The following is an 18,853-nucleotide window of genomic DNA, read 5'->3' as shown; positions in this document are numbered from 1 at the left end:
GCGGCACACATTTTACTAGCCCAGGCGAAACTGGCTTTCGAGAGAACAGGAATTTCCACTCCTACAACGAAGCGCTGTAATTGACATTTTTGAGTAATTGCAAATGGTTTGTCGGTTTTTACTTGCGTTTTATTTACAACTTTTTTGAAATTCTTTTTTGATTTTTAATCGTCAACAATTAAGGTCAAACTACTTAACCAAAAACTAGAACCTAGATTATAAACTAGAAATTGATATGAAATTATTTTTTTGGTATACAATTTGTTGTCTTGTCTGTGGCTCAGACAAAGATCTCTGGTCCAAAGATGACCACTTTGGTGGTTGTCTGTTGATTCTGCGTGGCACGTGGCTTTGGTGGCGTGCTCGGTGGCTTGATGGGCGGCGGTGTTGCAACTCGGGCGGAAGTGCGACTGGCAGCGGAACTGCTCGGGGAACGAGAGCGGCAACTGGCAGAAGTACTTGAAGTCGAGTGCTTCCGGTGCGATCTCTGTGAACGCAACTCGTCGCGCAATTGTTCCTTATAGACGAGCTCACGTTTGCAGGCCTGCAGCTCCTCAACGCTGCAGTGCTTCAGATGGCGAATGGTGCGCGAAACGAGGCCATCGATGATGTGGATTTTGGTGCGCGACAAACGCGTGGGTTCCGCATGGCGACGGGTCAACTCGCTCTGATACTGGAACAGCAAATAACCCACGCTGGGACGTGAGCCACGACGATGATTGCCATTGTTCTGGCTATTGTTGTTGCTGCTGCTGTTGCAGTTGTTTTGCAGTTTACGTTGGTTTTCCATAACTGGCACGAGAAATATTTCGATTTCTATTTCGAGATTTGACACAAAGTTCACAGTTTGCTTGAGCGGAACGAAGCGGAGCGGATGTCACGACACTTTGACGTTTGCGCTGTGAATGATGTCCTGTTGTACTTTACCAGGATTATTTATATCGGTGGGCGCTTAGCAGCTACCTGTTGAGCCTCTGCCTCCTCAAAGATGGCGGCTGACCTGTCGAATGCGTAATTACCTGGTGTGAAAAGTGCTGCGCGCCATTTGGCCTGGGTAAAACCCTCTGTAACATTTATATTTCTATCGAAAATTGTTTGACAACCCAAGCCAAAGTTGCTGCTGTTGTGGCAAACACGTGTGCGGGCTGCCCCTTGATTTGTCTCGAGATATTTATTGTGCGACCTTTGCGCGTCTCTCACACACATATTTTCAGCTGCTTTAAATACAGTTTGCCCTTAATAAATATCATTAATTTGTACAGAAATATACATTTATAAATCTTACTTTAGGCCAAAATGTTGTTACCCTCGTCTCTTAGAAGTGCTTATTAAATATTTACTGCTAAACGAATCTTTGACCCACGCAAAACGCCTTTAAATTAACTCTGTATCTTTGTGCGGAGGCGCTGAAAAATGTTTTTCATATAATTGTTATTTTCACTTAGTTTAATTGACACCGCAAAGGGAACGCGTTTAAAGCGCATTTCAACTTAATTATGTTTGTTTTACTTTTTTTAAGAAAAGTGAAAATTCCGCTCTATTGTCTGTCAGCGACTTGTTCAAAATTCTTTTCAACATGCAACATACAACAGTGGAGAATAGCAACAACAACAAAAAAGCATAACAATTATAATAACGCATGGCGACCCTGAGCATTTCTTAGTGAAAGTTTAAGATACTTTTTTCATTTGTGACTTGAGCTTAAGATACTTTGTTGTCTGCATTATGTTAATGCGTCTGCTTAAGTGCTGCTGCTGCTGCTGCCCATAACATAAAATCTTGAAAAACATATAAAACATATACTTATAATGCATAACTCAGTGCTAAATGCTGCGGTGCCCCACGGGGGCAGACGTTGTGGACTGTGTGTTGTGTGTTGTGAGTGACCCACAAAAGTTTGAGTCTTTGAGCAGCGATGCGATGCGTTGATGATACAATAATCATCATTTTGTTGACTTGATTATAATGATTTCGGCTGTCCATTTGCTGGTCGACTAAATTCATAAGCCTGCCAAGCATAATTCCCTCTCTCGGAGTCTCAGTTTCTAGCGGAGCGTTGAACGCGTTGAATTGGAAGCTGTCTGCAAGCTGTCAAACGCACTCTACAAAACGCTGCCCGCATCAGCAGAAGCTGAAGCAGCAGCAGCAACATCGTCGTGCCCCTGGCCCTAGTTTATAACTATGCTGCCTTTGACCTTTCGCTACCTGACCTCAAAAAGCAACAACAACAACAACAAAAAGCGTGTGGCAACATTGGGCTCAATAAAACGCTGATGCGCCGCATTTGCTTAATCCGGCGCGTGGTCTTTCCCAAAGTTCTTAATCCGCTTCGCCGTCTGCGAAATCCTTTTGTTTTTCTACATTCTCGCTACTAGATGCAATTATAAAAGGATTATGCCATTTATGACCTGTCTGACCCAGAGCACAAAACTCACTTGCAACGCTTTCATTATGATGCAGTTTAATGAATTACCTGGAAGTTGTTAAGTGCAAAAGGCAAAACTGACACGAAGAAGTTCTAGAAATTTCATGCTAATGATGTGACACAAACAAGGCCTAAATAAATATTGGAAGAAGCTCTTCAGGTATGATCTTACCATATTTGGTAAGTCCAAAGTCGATCGCTGACCTGACTCCGTGTTGACTCAAGTTTGTTCATGCTTGAGTTTGTTGCAAGTGGCAGATGGCGTTATTTGTGTACATTATGGCCGGTAAACCGTAGCGAATCCGCAACCGAAACGATTAGCATCCCAAAGTGGATTAGGCCGGATTAAGTCGCGAAATATTTTGGCACAAACAACAACAGTTCCCTGACCTGCAGCAGGTAACTGTACAGGTAGCCAACTCTCCCCGCCACCCTCGGACCCACAATGTGTATTTAAGCCTGTTGCAGATTGAGTAACGTCATCAGTTAACCAACTGCATTCATAGCAAGCACACACAAATACTTTCACTCACTCACACCACAACAAAAAATGGAGAGCGATAAGATGATTAAGCCCACCGTCTCGTATCATTTGTTCTTGTACCGTGAGGAGCTGGCTCGACGCAATGCTCGCCAGCTGCGACTTTCGAGAACCAAGATCGATATCACCGAGGAGCTCATCTCGAGAACTGTGAAGAACATCAAAACCTGCAGCATGGATGATCTTAAAGCGGTCAACCGTGAACTCGTGTTCAAGCGGAAGCTGCGCAATCGAGTGTCCAAGCTGCGCAAGGAAGCCAAGCTGGCCAAACAATGAACCCAAGGAGAAAGAGAAGGAAGAAGAAGATTCTAAGACATACTGACAAGGGAGCCAAAGCATAAGCCAAGAAAATGAGAGAGAGAGAGAATCGATTGTATATAGAATCTAAAGCATACTGACAAGGGAGGCAAAGCATAAGCCAAAGAAAGAAAAGAGAATCGATTGTGTATATAGACCTTACTTGTAAATAAATACTTTGATAAGAAATTTTGAATTGACAACGCTTTGTTTTTATTACGAGTATATACCAAAACTTATTAATTATCTGGATAACTGTAAAGAACATCAAGACCTGCAGCATGGATGATCTGAAAGCGGTCAACCGTGAGCTCGTGTTCAAGCGCAAGCTGCGCAAGGAAGCCAAGCTACCCAAGCAATGAACCCAAGGAGAAAGAGGAGGAAGAAGAATCTAAAACATACTGACAAGGGAGGCATACAATAAGCCAAAGAAAGGAAGAAAGAGAGAATCGATTGTGTATATAGAATTTACGTGCAAATAAATACTTTGATAAGAGATTTTGCATTGAAAAAGCTTTGTGTTTTTATTACGAGTATATAACAAAACTTATTAATTATCTGCAAAACTGTAAAGAACATCAAGACCAGCATGGATGATCTTAGACGGTGACCCGCGTTTCCAGGCTGCGTCCGAAAGTCAAGCAAGCCAAGCAATGAACCCAAAGATGAGGAGGAACAAGAAGTTAAAACATACTGACAAGGCAGGCAAAGCACAAGCCAAAGAAAGAAAAAGAGAATCGATTGTATATATAGACTTTACATGTAAATAAATACTTTGATAAGAGATTTTGCATTGACAACGCTTTGTGGTTGCATATTATTACGAGTATTTTGCAAAACTTGTTAATTTTATGGTCAATAAAAAAAAGAAGCTTGTAGCCATAAAAACTGGTAGCTGAATCAGCACAAAAAGAAAAACGCCGCACAAAGGCAAAATGTAAACTTCTCAGACTCCGACGTAGACTAAGGCAAAAACCGAAACAAAATAAAAAATAAAATAGATAGACACACAAATATATATAAATAAAAAAAAGAAAAAAAGTCGTTTGCATTGAACAAAAGTAAATGGCTAAAAAGCTGAAGCAAAATGAATTTCATGTTAACGGCAAAACAGCAAAGCCAAAAGAGACAAATGGACAAACATGATGAAACTGAAAACACTGAATACAGCAAAACCGAATCTAAGTCTCAATCTCCAAGCGAGTTGCAAATTTTAATTTTAATTTTTTGCGTTTTGGTCAGCAACTTAATTAGAAATTGCAAATGCAATTAAAAGGCAACGCACCAAAATCCCGCTGCCAATGTTTCTTTATAATAAATTTAAAATATATACAAATCCGATATATATATATATATATATGTATATATGCATACGATATAAATGTTTGCATCTGTCTGCGTGACTGCCATGAGAAACCGAAACAAGTTCGCTGCATAAATTAAGCAAAGTCGAAGCCAAAGACAAAGCAGCAATAACCAAAGTGGTGGAAGGCAGCTCAGTTTAGTTCAGAAGAGAGCAAAGATCAGAGTTTATTTCAAGCAACTATAAAACAAGAAAGAACAGTTAACCAATGCTATATAGTTAATTAAATACACTAACTAATATGCATATTACTTTGCACCGTTTCTATATGCAAGCGATGCAGCTTAAAGTCCAACTTAAAAGTGGGCTTTGATTTGTAGAAATCTTTTATGTATATTGAATATTAAAATGATGCAAAGATAGATTATTTGAAATGTTAAAATGTTTTCGTATTTATGTATGTATTGATTATTAATCGTTTATAGTAAATACCTTTCTTTAATAACATAACTTAAGAATGAGTTTGATAATTAGAAAAATTTTAATATACAAATTTTAATATTCAGCTTCAAATACCAGAAAGAAGCTTGAAATATTACTATGAAGGAAAGAGTTAATTAAATTTTATGAACTTGTCTGAATTATTTATAAAGACATAAGCATCGCCATATGTCAAATTATTTCTCTGGAATCAATAAAATAAACATGTTAAATTTAGGCAAACGAGAATTAGTAAAAAGTGAAATGAACGAGTTAAATATTATTGCGTATTTTGATTTAACAAAAAGCCAAATCACATACATAAATAAAAACATCTAATTCACTTTAAAGTTTTAGCTTTAAATTAAACACATTATTCGCACTTAAAGTTGGGTAATCGGTGTTGAAAAAAGAGAATTTCTTCGTTATGTAATATCTATTAACTCTTTTATTATTACAACTTTGTTACACAACACGAAAGAGCTAACAATTTGATAACTTGAATTAAACGGAAATAAATACCTTTGTATTTAATTCACCCTTAGTGTTTGCAAATTAAGCGTAATACACAAAAACTTTAATTTTTATTCACTTTGAGCTTTAAATCAAAAATATTTGCAATTGAAGTTTGACAATCGATTGTGTAAGGAAACAAATTTCTTCGACACGAAATTCCTATTAACTTTTCACTATTTACAAGCTTGTTACACAGCTTGTGCAACGCTTGTTATGTCCAAAAGTTAGGGTATAATGTAAAGTTAGCAACTAGTAACAAAGTCACGATATAAATAAAGAGCAGTCAGCGTTAAAGGCGAAACAATTTTTTCAGTTTATTTTCAGAATTGTTGTTGGTTTTTTCTTGGAGCTGCAAAATTTATAACGTGACATTGTTAAATTTATGTGCTCAAAATGTTGTAATAAAACTTGAGCAGAATTGATGCTGTTGTTGTTGGAGTTGGAGTTGTTGCTTTTAACTTTTTGTTGTGTTGTGTAGGCCAAAGTCGCTTTGACTTCTTGTCTATACCAAAATGTTTGGCTGACTGACTCGACGGTCTTTTTGTGATTGAGATTGGCGCCAACGTTGAAAAATAATTGCAAATATCATTCTCAATTCAATAATTGACTTAATTATACATTTATATATATCTACTTGAAATTCTCTTCAACAAATTCTTTTTATAACTTGTTTGTCGACCCGCTCGACAAAAGAAAAGCGAATTAAGCAACTTTTGGCATTTTCGGTTATTTATCTTAATTAATGTTTATGATTTAAGCCAAACATTTTGTTTCGGCAATTGAACCGCTCTCTTAAGGCATTAAATCGCGTTCCCCGCATATAATCCGTGCATTTATATATTATTAAATGTGTATTGTCTATAGACAGAGACAGAGACACAAACACAGAAAAATCAAATACCGCAGGCATTGAAGCGATGGCCCAGATTGAAGGACAGGTCAGCTTAGCGCTTGACAAATGGGAATTTTGTGACTTGGGCACCAACAAAAATCATCAAATCACGACTCGAGCGCCGTTTGATTGACATGCAGAAAGGCAGCAAGAAAAAACAAGTTAGTAAAAAAGTGTGCTCGACTGTGGGATACCTGCTACCCATTTTGAATAAGAGCTAAATAGTGCGGTATTAATTTTCTGAAATATACCGAATTAATACCACATAAATACTAAAATTACACCAAATACTAGATTTGGTATATTGGTATAGTACTGCATTCAAAATATACTATTGAATAAAAGAAAAATAGTGCTATATAATATACCGCAAAAATACTGAAAATATATCAAAGGCTTTATTTGGTATATTGATAAAGTACTACATTCAAAATATACTACTGAATAAAAGAAAAATAGTGCGATATTATTTTCAAATATACCAATATAATATATCGCAAAAATACTGAAAATATATCAAAGGCTTTATTTGGTATATTGATATAGTACTACATTCAAAATATACTTTTAAATAATACTAAATTAATTTACCGAAACAAATAAATTTATACCAAAAGCTATATTTGGTACATTGATATAGTACTAAATTCTAAATATACTTTTAAGTAAAAGCAAATCAGTGGAGAATTATTTCTTAAATATACTGAATTTATGTTCCGCAATAATATACTAAAAATATAAAATTTTTAAACAATCAAAATATTTTTGTTATAGTCTCTGAGATCTATATACCCTTCTACCCTACGGTTACCGGGTATAAAAACAACGAGTACGGGCAACGGCAACAACTGATTGTTCATAATTAAAGTTAAAGCGCCCGAAGGCAGGCGAGCAATGATTTCGCAATGATTCTGTGGCTTAAAGAACTAAAGCGAACCAAGCAAATTATCTCAGCACACATGAAAGACTGTGAGAAGGGGAGAGAGGGGGGAAGAGTGAAAGAGTCGAAGAGATAGATTGAGAGCAACAACTTGAACCGCTTGTCACGCCCCGCAGAGCGAAGCAGACTGCTTATTAACGCATAATTAGCATATTTAGTCTTGCTCTAAGATTGCGTACCCGAAGCTGTCACACAGTCACCCCTACTCCCCCCCCCGCAGTGTGTTTCACCTCTGTAACCAGCTGTTTACAACGTACAACCTTTGGCTATGCCACAAACTTGTGCCGCCTCGTTGATATTGCCAGCGATTTGTCGATTTGTCACACAATTTCAGAGTCGATGCGAGAGCTTAGTGTCTGTGCTTGGTTTCCCTTTCTCTCTGCCCCTCGCCTGACCCTTCACCCCATACTCTTAGCTGTATCTACATCTTCGTTGCCAAGCGTGTTCGTGGTCATTGCGATTTAAGCCTCATTTAGTTGCTGCTTGCTGCACTCTATTACTTGAAACAACCTGCCTGCCGCCCACCAACGTCTCATTCTCCCTCTCTGTCTCTCTCTCTCTCTCTGTTGTGGTTGCTGCTGCCTTGCTCCATTCACTTTATGAACACAGACAACAACAAACGGCCGACAATTGTCGCTTTGACATTTAACTACAATTACTTTTTAGTGGTCTTTCGTTGGTTTGGTTTTGTCGTGTTGCCATTCTGACATTTTGGCCTGACACAGAGAGTGAGACAGCTTGAGAGATGGCAGACAGAGATGGAGACGGCGACAGCGACACAAAGGAGTTCAGGGTAGGAGCTTTGCTGGCCATAATGAAACTTGTTCTAATTAAAATATGCACACTTTTTTTTTCGTCAAGGTGTTGTTGCCAATTAATTTTGAAAAACAGCTGGCTGGCTGACTGGCTGGCTGACTGTTTGAGCCAGGTTGTTGGCCAGGGAGAAATGTCATTGGCTTTTCACGCAAATAAATCAAGGTCAATGGAGAAAAGTGTCATCGCTGTCGTCGTCGTCGCTGTCGCTGTCTCGTGATGCGTATGACAGCCGTGCAAATTGGCCGCTAAGGACCAACTAATTTGGCATTAATTGCAAAAGGTTTTTTGGCTGCCCAAAAGGCCAAGCAAAAAAAAAGGCAACTGTAAAGGCTTTAAAGGTGCGGCTGTGGTTGGGCGTGGGCGAAGTTGCATTACCGCCAGCCACAGAAAGCGAAACTGGAACTTGAGCTATGGCCAAGTTGTTTGGCAAAGTTGCTGGCTGACTTTTTAAAGTGGAGGCTGTGTTGGTGGCAGCGTTGGCATTTATAATATTTAATCATATTTGCACGAGCTGAGGGCAAAAATGTCGAGAGCGATACAGAACGGAGAACAGAGAAAACAACGCCAAAAACTTATGGACGCATACTTAATGGCAAAAACGATGCGGCGTGTGCAGCATGTGGCATGTGGCATGCTGCTGCAACCAGGCTGCAATTTAAGCGTATATTCATTTTTTATTCATACATTGCATAGCATTTGTAGCTCATTTGCATTTGTGGTTGTTGTTGTTGTTGAGAGGAAGGAGCTGTTGCTGTTGCTGCTGCATCGATGCTATCGTCGCTGTTGTTGTTCCTTCTCTTGATGTTGCTGTAATGCAATTTGCTGCAAAATGAAACCGAACAAACCAACGCGCTGAGCATTTGGCGGCATTAAATTTAATTTTATTAAAAAACTTTTGCACATGTCTGCAAGTGTGTGTGTGTGTGGGTAAGTGTTGTGCTTGGGAATTGTACAATTGACAACATGAGCGAGTTGCTGCTGCTGCTGCCGCTTGCTGTTGCTGTTGGTGTTGTCGTTGTCGCCGCATGTTGTTGACGTGCATGTTGCTGCCGTTGCAGCTGATGTTGTTGCTCTCTTTTTGTTTTATTGCGGCCTGTGCGGGCGTGTCGAGCTTCGCTGCTTGCTTTGATGACAGCAACGTGGCAAGCAAGCAACAACAACGACAAGCAACAACGACTCGATAAAGTTTTCAGTTTCGACGAGACGAGACGAGAAATTGTTGCAATTACGAATACTTCTACTTTTGTCATTTTGCTTTTGCTTTTTTGCCTTGCACTTTTCATAGCTCTCAGTTTTGTTTTTTCTCTTCGTTGCTGGATTAACGTTATCGTTGTCATCGTTATCGACTGTCATCGAGCTGTTGCAGCTCGCCCCAATCGTTGTCTGCCTTGTGGCATCTGCCACCTGAGTGTTTGGTGTTTTGCATATTCATTTATTTGGTACCCAAGGACATCATCAACCGTCGTCAGCAGCAACATTGGGAGCAGCGATATCGCAACGGTTCTCATCATCATTTGCATATGTTACACTTTTATTTATTGTACTGAGCTGTGCTCTGCTGTGCTGAGCTGTGTGTCGCGTTTTCTCGCACCGCATTACAACACATCGCAACACAAACATAACTCATACGTAGCGTTAACCTCGCCACTTTCTTGCGCTTCTCTCGAGTCTCTCGAATCTCGCTCTGCATTGTTTTCTTTGCTGTATTTATAGCAGTTACGTGAGACTTTGTTTATGTGACAATTGCTTTTTGTTCGTTATACATATTTTGTGTGTGTGTGTATCTTATTATTTCTGTTGTCTTTATTTTTAGCTTCTCCTTATACTTATACTTTTATTTACTTCATGTTTCTTTTTTCTGTTATAATTTTGATTGTTCGCGGTTGTAATTTATGCCTTTAAATTGTGCAAGAAAATTTGCAAAAGCATTTATTAGCACATTTTGGCGGCCATATAAATGACTCAGAGCGCTGGCAAATGGCAAATATTGCGACTTGGGGGAAGCCTCGCAAGTGCATTAAGTTAATGCATTTATTAATATTGTTACAGCAATCATGCGAGGGGTGATTCAAAATATAAGAGGAGATATTTTTGCTGCAGTTTGTGAATCATGCAAAGAGAGAGTAAGCTCTTAAGTAAGCTGCTCCTCTTACTTGTTAAATATTAACTTGAAATATAGGGAATTTAAATTGAGCTTTAAATTAAATTTCAAACTCTTAAATAAGCTGCTCCCTTTACTTGTTAATTATTAGCTTGAAATATTAAGGATTCAAATGTAGCCTAAAAAAAATTGAATTAATTAACAACTCTTAAATAAGCTGCTCCCTTTGTTCGTTAATTATTGATTATTGGACTCTAAAATTGGGCTTAAATTAAGTTAAAAATACCAAATAAACTGCTCCCAACACACGTTAGTTATTATCTTAAAATAAGGCATATTGAAATTTATATTATAATTAAAGCAAAATAAATTAAATTAAACTTCCTAATATGCTGCTCCCATATTTTTTTTATTATTAACCTGATACGTTCTTGTTAAAAATAAAACAAACTAAAACACTTAAAAATCTATTTGGTATATTAATATAGTACTGCATTAAAAATATAAAATGGGCATGGCTAAATCGCCCTATAATACCCTTCTATGTATGGGAATAAAAATACTCAAGTAACATATGCTTCCCCTTTAGGTGTTTATTATTTACTTTAAACATTGCAGATTGAAATTGAGCTGCATATAAAACTTAAATTAAAATTTAGTACTTTTGCCGCTCACTTCCCGCTGTAATTAAACATTTATAGTCCGTAGAATGTTGTCTAAACCGCAGCTAAAGCTGTTGAACTTCACATAACTCTCAAAGTAGTCGACACTTTTTGCTAATGGTTGTTGTTTTGTTAATGACCATGTCAAGAGCTATCTTGAGCTGCAATAACGATGCATTAAAGGTTGATAATTGAAGGTCTATCTATCAAGTATTCGAGCTGCCCTCGCATATGCATATTTGCTTTGAGTTGTTGTGTAGATGCAATTGATGTGCCTTCTGTGTTGGTCAACAAAAGCAGAGGATATCATTTTCGCATTTTGATGTCCGATTACAGGTGAGCAACAACAACAATAACAAGCATAACTAGAGCAGCAAAGCATGGCAACAAACAATGCAAAAGGTACAAAGGCAGCAGCAACAGCAGCAGCAGCAACTATTATGACAGCAAATAACTAAGGCAAGACCAATTTGTTGCACACACACACAACACATACTAGATAGTTGGAAGACAACTCAATGCTCAACGCTTTGCTTTGCTTTGCTTTGGCTTGGCGCAAAGTTGTCGGCTATGAAAAATGGATCTGCTCCAGAAGATTTCAGTAATCTCGTTCGTCACACTTGGCCGCTCAAGTACGAATTTATGAAGCCCCATCACAGTCAGAAGTGAACTTGCTTTTCCCTACCTCCCTCTATCTGTCCCTCCCTTTCATTTCTTCGATGGAGCATTGGACTGGACAGGGCTAAAGCTTACTCTCGGGCTCAAAAGTTATATTAACTTGTAACGCTTGTTGCGCGTTGATCTTTGCTTTTGTGAAAGAAATGCACTCAAGAATGTAACGCGCGACTGAGCAAAGTGTCAGGCCAGAGTTAGATACAAATATGAATGTATCTCTCTCGTGTTGCAAGCAAGTTCAATAGATTGTTACAGCAGCCGCCTCAATTGTCTGAGAGATTTTTTGAAACAATGCGAATACAGGTGGAATTGGAATTGGTCAATTAAAGATTGCCGCAACTCATTTGCATGGCAAGCGTCTCATTTGCGCCTTTTGCGAAATCACATTGACGGGCGCAAAAAATAGCAAATGGGCGTTGACTCTGCCACAAAATGTTGTCTCCATACAATTATTATGATGACGATGTCGTCGTCGTCGTCGACGTCGTTGGGCGTATAATGAACTTTTGCGAAAAATTCCATTTTCATACCATTTGCTTTCTGTTTCTGTTTTTTTTTGGTCATGTTTGCGCAAGGGCCACTCTCTTATCAGACACAGTGTGTATTGTGTGTGTGGCAATACCTTTTGAGCATTTAAGGCCTGCCCAATAGCCATTTTGGCCATTCCGCCTGACAATCGCACACAATTTCCCCACTCAACGCAGACACAGTCTCGCTTGCATATTTTACAATTAATTAAATGCAAAATGGTTTTTCTTGTTGCGCCCCGTTTTATGCAATTTACAGTTTTACAATTGACGTAAAATATAATTAAAATCGTTGGGGTACAAAAAAATAAAGCCAGTTCAGAACTCGCGTTGCGATGCGACGTATTCAATCAATGGATTGCAGACAAAATGCACTTTTATTGCATTTAACAACAACCAAATTGCAAAAAGCCAACCAAAATACAGTAAAAATGCAACAAATATATATAGAATAAAACGCGTAATCTAACACGAAAAAAATGGCAAACAAACCGCTGAATACACTGCCAAAGAATAAGAGAGAAAATAAATTTGATTTGACTTTTTCTTATTTATTTATTTGCTGAAAATGAAGACAAAAGCGCGCGACTAACTTAAATATGCGGCAATTAATTTCAACATATATTGTTTATCTACTAATGAACTTCAAGAACAGGTTCCATTGACAATCTTAACGATCGAAAAGTTATATTCGATGGCATCTTTCTTTGCCTTGCGTTGTTCCAACTTAATTTGCTTCATTTTGCTACCTAACCACATTAAGTTCGATGAGCTTCTAATAACAGTCATCCAGTATTTATAGACAGTCAGTTTTTTCTGACTTCTTCTGGGTCGTATAGTTGGATTTGGATGACATTAACAGCAAAACCGTTGCAGTTATGCCCAAGATAGACTAATTTGCATAGCAGCACAATCAACTTGAAGATCAACTTCATTTTTTCTCTCTTCTCAGCTGCATGGGGTCAAAAGATGGCATTCAGCATTCGGTCTTTTCATAGAGCATTTTGAATGCAACACAATGCCAAACACACACACAAAAGAAATGTGCATTGCCATGTAACCATGTAAATGTAATAATAAATATTTGTTGGCTTTTGTAGCGCAGTGTTTTTTGATTCAATACCCTGCGGTGAGCAGTGTTTGGCAAAGGGCATGTCAGCAATATGTTATATAACTTGTAACTAGCTGAAAAGGTTTTCTTTCGTTCGTATTCGTATTCGTATTCATCTTTTTGATTCACAATCTCGTATCGCATTTATTTGTTTATTTTAGAGAAGGCTTTCTTCCCAGCGGCAATCACATAAATTGGTTTCCTACAATTGAGTTTAGAATTTATGTTTGTAACGCATAGCTAACCTAATTTAAATTGTTTTCTATATTTGACATTTCAATTGAGTTAATAACTTAATATGCATATAGAGACCTATTCAGGAAATTTATTTCGACACATTTTTAAAGATTGGAGAGGAATAATTTGTTGTTCTTTTGATTAAAAGGTAGCAAGTACGATTTGTTCGAGTTAATTTTATATTAATTTCTTGTTAATAATTGTTCTTTCCAAAATAAAGATTTTGTATTTCAAGCACATTTTTAATACATTAATGATATTCGTCAATTGATTTACCTAAAGCAAATTAATTTTTTCTTTTGTAGTAATCTTCAAATAATATTGATTATTTAGGACTATCTAAAGTAGAGTCATTTTTTATATCTATTTTCCATTAAGAGTTTCTTCTAAACAATTTAAGCCATGCTTTATTTAAGTTTTTGTTTTTTAAATACATTTTTAGACCTCAACAAATATTGCGCATTTTATATATCCGAAATTGAATCAATTTTTCATACTTATTTTCTGTTAATACTCGCTCCTTTCGAATACAAGTTTTCTTTCAAGCATCTCCATTTCAAATAAATCTTTAAACCTTTAATATTATTCAACAATTTTTAAAAGCTGATTTCTTAGACTTATCTAAAATAGAATAATTTTTTGATATTTATTTCCTTTTGATTATTGCTTCTTTACAATTTAAGCCAAGTTCACTGTTGAGCGTTTGTTTTTAATATGAAAAATTTTAAACATTTCATTTAATCGGCAACTTGAAGTCGAGCACTTTCGAGTGCATTCTGTGCGTTCGTGTTGCAGCGTGTTGTTGCAAATTTGCTTGTTGCATTCTGCGGCTGTCGACATTTGTTGCCAGTTTGTCTGACTGTCAGTCTGTCCGTCTGTCTGCCCGCCTTTCAGTTTATCTGTCCCGTTCCGTTTCGTCCCGTTCGCTGTCGCTTTGTTTGTTGATTGTTTTTCGCATTTAATTTTGCATTACTTTTGCTGCAATGTTGCAGTTTTGATTTCTGTTGTCAGCAACAGCAGCTACGAAAAAAAAAAACCAAATGCAAAGCACAAAAGGGCGTGTCGCCCATTTCGAATGTGTTTTGTCTGTGACTTTTGTTTATTCATGCAAAGTTTTCTGTGTGCTTTGTTGAGTTTTTACTTTCACTGCTCGTTACAAACAACAAAAAAAAGTGCAAAAAAAATGCTTTGAACGGCCCCAAAACCGGCAACTTGTCCATCGGCCACCCACAGGGCGAAACGCTACACAAAAAAAGTAAACAAATTGAATTTCCTTGAGTTCACATACACAGCCAGCGGGTTGCAACTCTTTCACCTGTCAACCGAATGCAGCGTTAACCTCATTATCAGCCAATCATTATAGCTCTCTGTAATGATGCTTAATCAGGGAGAGAAAGAGTGAGAGACCGAAGCGCAAAAATTTTCCTAATGAATCCAATGGAATATGGCCATGGACAACTGAGTTGCAGTTTGACTTTTATGATTTCCATTGCATAGCATTTATTATGGTGTGTGGTAAATCAACAACGGCAAAAAGAAAACACGAAAGAAACAAGTAAGAAAGCTACAGTTGAGTGCTGCTAGACTGAGAGATACCCAAAACCCAAGACAATGTGGTATTATTCTTAAAATATACCAAATTAATAATATATCATTGGTTATGTTTGAAATATTGGTCTATTCCTTTGAATAAAATCAAACCAGTGTATTGTTCCTAAAATAAACTAAATGTATATTCCGAAAAAATATTAAAATATATATACTATACTTGGTATATTGGAAAATATTCTCTTCAATACTAGCAAAACGGTGTGATATTATTCTTAAAATATGCTATTCATTTTGCAAAAATACTGAAATATACCATTTGTACAGTTTGGTATATTGATGTATACTTTTGAATAAAATCTAAAATATACTAAATTTACATTCCATAAAAATACTGAAATATAGTGTATTTGAAATATACCAAATATACAGATATATCATATATACCAGCCAAAGCAACTAAGACACGTAGTACGTAGGCAGGCACAAAGTTATTATACCCTTCTACCACTTGGTTGGCGGGTATAAAAATCAATAGAAAATCCCCCCACAAACGCCAAACACCTGATATCTGTAAAGAAAAAACCTGATGCTGCAAATGAAGTGAACTGCAAAGCTGACGAGATGCCGAGCTGCAGAGCTTCAGAGTTGCGGTGGGTGAATTCACGGCACTCGAGAGTCGGCAACGGTGATCTATGTGCGTATGCCATAAATCGTAACAATAACAACATTGCCACTTGGCCAGACAAGTGGCAGACAACACCAGCAGTAGCAGCAGCAGCATCTGGCAGCTCAAGCTGGACATGGACATGCGATTTCACTTGACTGAGATATAGAAAGAGTGAGAGACATAAGCAAAGTGTTTGACTTTACTTTTGTGCTGCGACTCCGACTGCGACTCCGAACACATTTCCCTCGAGTGACTTTCTAAGCATCAGCTGCTGTCGGTCTCTCTCACTCCAGCTCCAACTGTCTGTCCATTTTTGTCTGGTTAACAATTCCAATTGTTGTTGCAACATGAGAAATGCGGAGCTGTAGCTGTTCAATGTGTGTGTTATCACTGCTCTGAAAATCCCATTTATTTCATATTACAACACACTCTTGCACACACAAAAAAATATGGAGACTCTGCTCAACTCTGGCTGCTTGTTTAGTGCGCTCACAAAATATTGTCGCACACTCGCACACACACACACAGAGAGCACAGCACAACAACTCATAAAAAGCCCATTTATAACTGTTAACTTGTACAAAAGTATTTACAGACGATTTAGCCGCTCACCGAATTACGACCAGCGCACAATTGCAATTGTTTATTTGTGTTATGCCACGCCCTCTGCCTCCCATTCTCCTCGGAGTTCCGTCAACATTGCCGCCGTGCTGCCACTTTGCAGTACTCCAATAAAAGTGTTGTGTATCGTTTGTTTTTGTTGTTGTTTGTTAGCTGTTATTGTTGCTATTATTACAGTTGTTTTTGTTTAGTGGCCAACACAGCAGCAGCTGCTGCTGCTGTTGCTGCTTTTCTCCCTTTCCTCTTGCCTTTCTCCCTGTGTTGCTGACACGCACAAAATTTTTCAATGCAGTGTTACAAAAACTCAAGTGCGAAAATACGAGTAAATGTTATATATCTATATATTTATCATAGAAACAACAACATAGAAACAACAACCGGAGAGAAAGGGAATTGCTGAGTGCTGCCTTTTGTTCTACAATGGCAAGGGTGTTGATGTTGAGTGGGTGGCAGCTGGTGTGGTTTAACGGCTGACATTTAGTCATGGGCACAATAAGGTGTAAAAGACTAAGCACTTCACTCAGCTACACGGCACACAATACATAGTTTAAAGTGCTGTTGTGCTCAATTCAAAGTGTAGCTGGAAGAATAGATCATTAATAAAATTTGAACAGGCTGTCTGAGAGCATTTATATATTCAATTTTGTGTTTCAAATTTAGAGCATCTTACCATGAACTTAACTCTCTAGCCACAGAGTTTACTTGAGACTGCCATCATATAATTAGTATTATCGTATTATATTTGTTAGGTGGTAATAACCATATAATATTTGATATCAAATGACTTCAAAATCTTCGTTTCTTAAATAATTCATATTATTTGATGAATGCCTCAAGGCACTCTTGGGTATTAAAGAGGTTAAGATCTCTCTTTTCCTAAGCAGTACATCTTTAAATTAGTTTTAAAAACCTCTTAAAACTTGCAGATATTTCCGTGCTGTTGTTACGAAAAAATGTAGCCCCTTTTTTGTAGTACCTTTTAATATACTCGACTAGCTATTACAATCCCTTCTTCGGACTGACTTTGAAAGCTGCAACAAAGTTTGAAGTGCGCTTTTTCCATTTACAACATTTTTGGAGTCGACAGCGCTCACTCGGAGTTCATGTAAATTGCCTAGAAAGGTAGCACAGTTGCCCAAAAACTTTCACATCTCTTAGACGTTTTTATTTTCTGAGAAAAGCGCAAAAAAAAACAACCAACACTCGAGTTTTTCTCAGACACTAAATTGCAATATTGCAAGTCAGAAAGAGACAGCGCAAAGCACATTCATGAGAATCGCATAGAGAGGCCATCGGGATTGAAGCGAACCGAACGAACAAACGAACATTCACCAGAGTCAACAGTAGTTCGTTGGCAGTGTCACGCGCTCTGTTTGTTTTGGACTTGCAACGATTACAAAAAAACAATAATATTTGCATTATATTTTATCTGCTGTCATGCAGGTTTGGGCAGCATTTAAACGGAATATATACTATATATATATATGCTGTATATCGATGGGAAATGCATATGAGAATGGGTTTTGAAAAACCCATTTTAAAAGCATTAAATTTATGTTGGCCATTGTTGACTTTTATGTGTGTTCGTTTCGCTGTTGTCAGCGCCATATTCCATATTGATTTTGGTTTAAATAATAAACTAACGTTTTATTCTTTGTTCTCTCTCTCTCTCTTTCTCGTTTGTATTTTCAGGCAGCCCTTGTAAAGGCTCAAAAGCTCTGGATAGTTAGCACAAGGTGAGTTAAAGGGAAAAAACTGTATTTTTGTTTCTTTTTTTTGTGCTTGGGCGCTTATTAAAAAGCTGACAGGCTCTTGGAAAATGGAAAACCGCACACACACATAGACAAGGAGAAAGAGACTGCAGCATTTTTTAAGAATTGGGACAGCAAGACGCATAAATAACCAACATGCCAACTGAAAGAAAGACAGCGAGAGATAGAGACAGAGAGAAAGATAGAAAACTCGAAAAAAAACACAGCACTTAGAATAGCAAACAAACAAGAGTTAGCGACAAAGTCGTGAGACAGGATTACAAGGGGAGGAGAGGTGGAGATGTTAGGGTAACTGCAACTAAATACAAGTGCCGCCAGTGTGTTAAGATGAGACGCAAAGCGTAGCGTCATTGTGAATCCCCTTCCCACCTCGCCTCGTCTAGCAATTGCAGTGGCATTGGGCAAAAAGAAAGCGCCGCATTTTGCCTGGCAAACAGATACCGGTTCTCAACGGCACTGAGAAACAGCTGGACAGACGGACAGGTTTACTTTTCCGTTGGGGAACTGCCAGCTCAGTGTTGTGTGTGTGACAAATCAAGCGAGAAAAAAGCCCGTGCGAGAACCGCGTGAAACGTCAATGGCCCAGAGGAACAACAACTGCAGTAACAGCAACAGCAACAGCAGCTGGAACCACAACTTATACTATGAACTGTGAGTACTCGAAGTCGGCACACACACTGCGTAATGGCAGCAGGAAATTGAAAAAACTTGCCAGCTTC

The 18,853-nt window shown here is 37.9% G+C and overlaps 3 protein-coding genes across 4 annotated transcripts in view; 2 read left to right on the top strand and 1 right to left on the bottom strand.

The window, feature by feature from the left end:
- Nucleotides 1–18,853, top strand: part of LOC133840959 (mucin-2) — a 126,432-nt gene that overhangs the window by 2,313 nt on the left and 105,266 nt on the right. For both annotated transcript variants that reach the window (XM_062273182.1, XM_062273181.1), the window contains exon 2: nucleotides 18,055–18,098. The gene's annotated coding sequence lies outside the window, so the exon portion shown is untranslated. The remainder of the gene's footprint in view (nucleotides 1–18,054; nucleotides 18,099–18,853) is intronic.
- LOC133844365 (uncharacterized) lies at nucleotides 100–1,052 on the bottom strand. Its single transcript, XM_062278313.1, has one exon. The coding sequence runs from the start codon at nucleotides 788–790 to the stop codon at nucleotides 281–283; it is 510 nt and encodes a 169-aa protein (XP_062134297.1). The 5' UTR covers nucleotides 791–1,052; the 3' UTR covers nucleotides 100–280.
- On the top strand, nucleotides 1,886–3,260 carry LOC133844366 (uncharacterized). Its single transcript, XM_062278315.1, has one exon. The coding sequence runs from the start codon at nucleotides 2,976–2,978 to the stop codon at nucleotides 3,240–3,242; it is 267 nt and encodes an 88-aa protein (XP_062134299.1). The 5' UTR covers nucleotides 1,886–2,975; the 3' UTR covers nucleotides 3,243–3,260.

This window comes from Drosophila sulfurigaster, chromosome 3 (genome assembly GCF_023558435.1).
Source record: "Drosophila sulfurigaster albostrigata strain 15112-1811.04 chromosome 3, ASM2355843v2, whole genome shotgun sequence".
Classification (NCBI taxonomy): Eukaryota; Metazoa; Arthropoda; class Insecta; order Diptera; family Drosophilidae; genus Drosophila; species Drosophila sulfurigaster.
This window is presented reverse-complemented; position numbering and strand designations above follow the sequence as displayed.

Bases quoted from the DNA above. Each gene is read 5' to 3' on its own strand.
- LOC133844366 (XM_062278315.1), top strand. From the start codon at position 2,976: ATGGAGAGCGATAAGATGATTAAGCCCACCGTCTCGTATCATTTGTTC.
- LOC133844365 (XM_062278313.1), bottom strand. From the start codon at position 790: ATGGAAAACCAACGTAAACTGCAAAACAACTGCAACAGCAGCAGCAAC.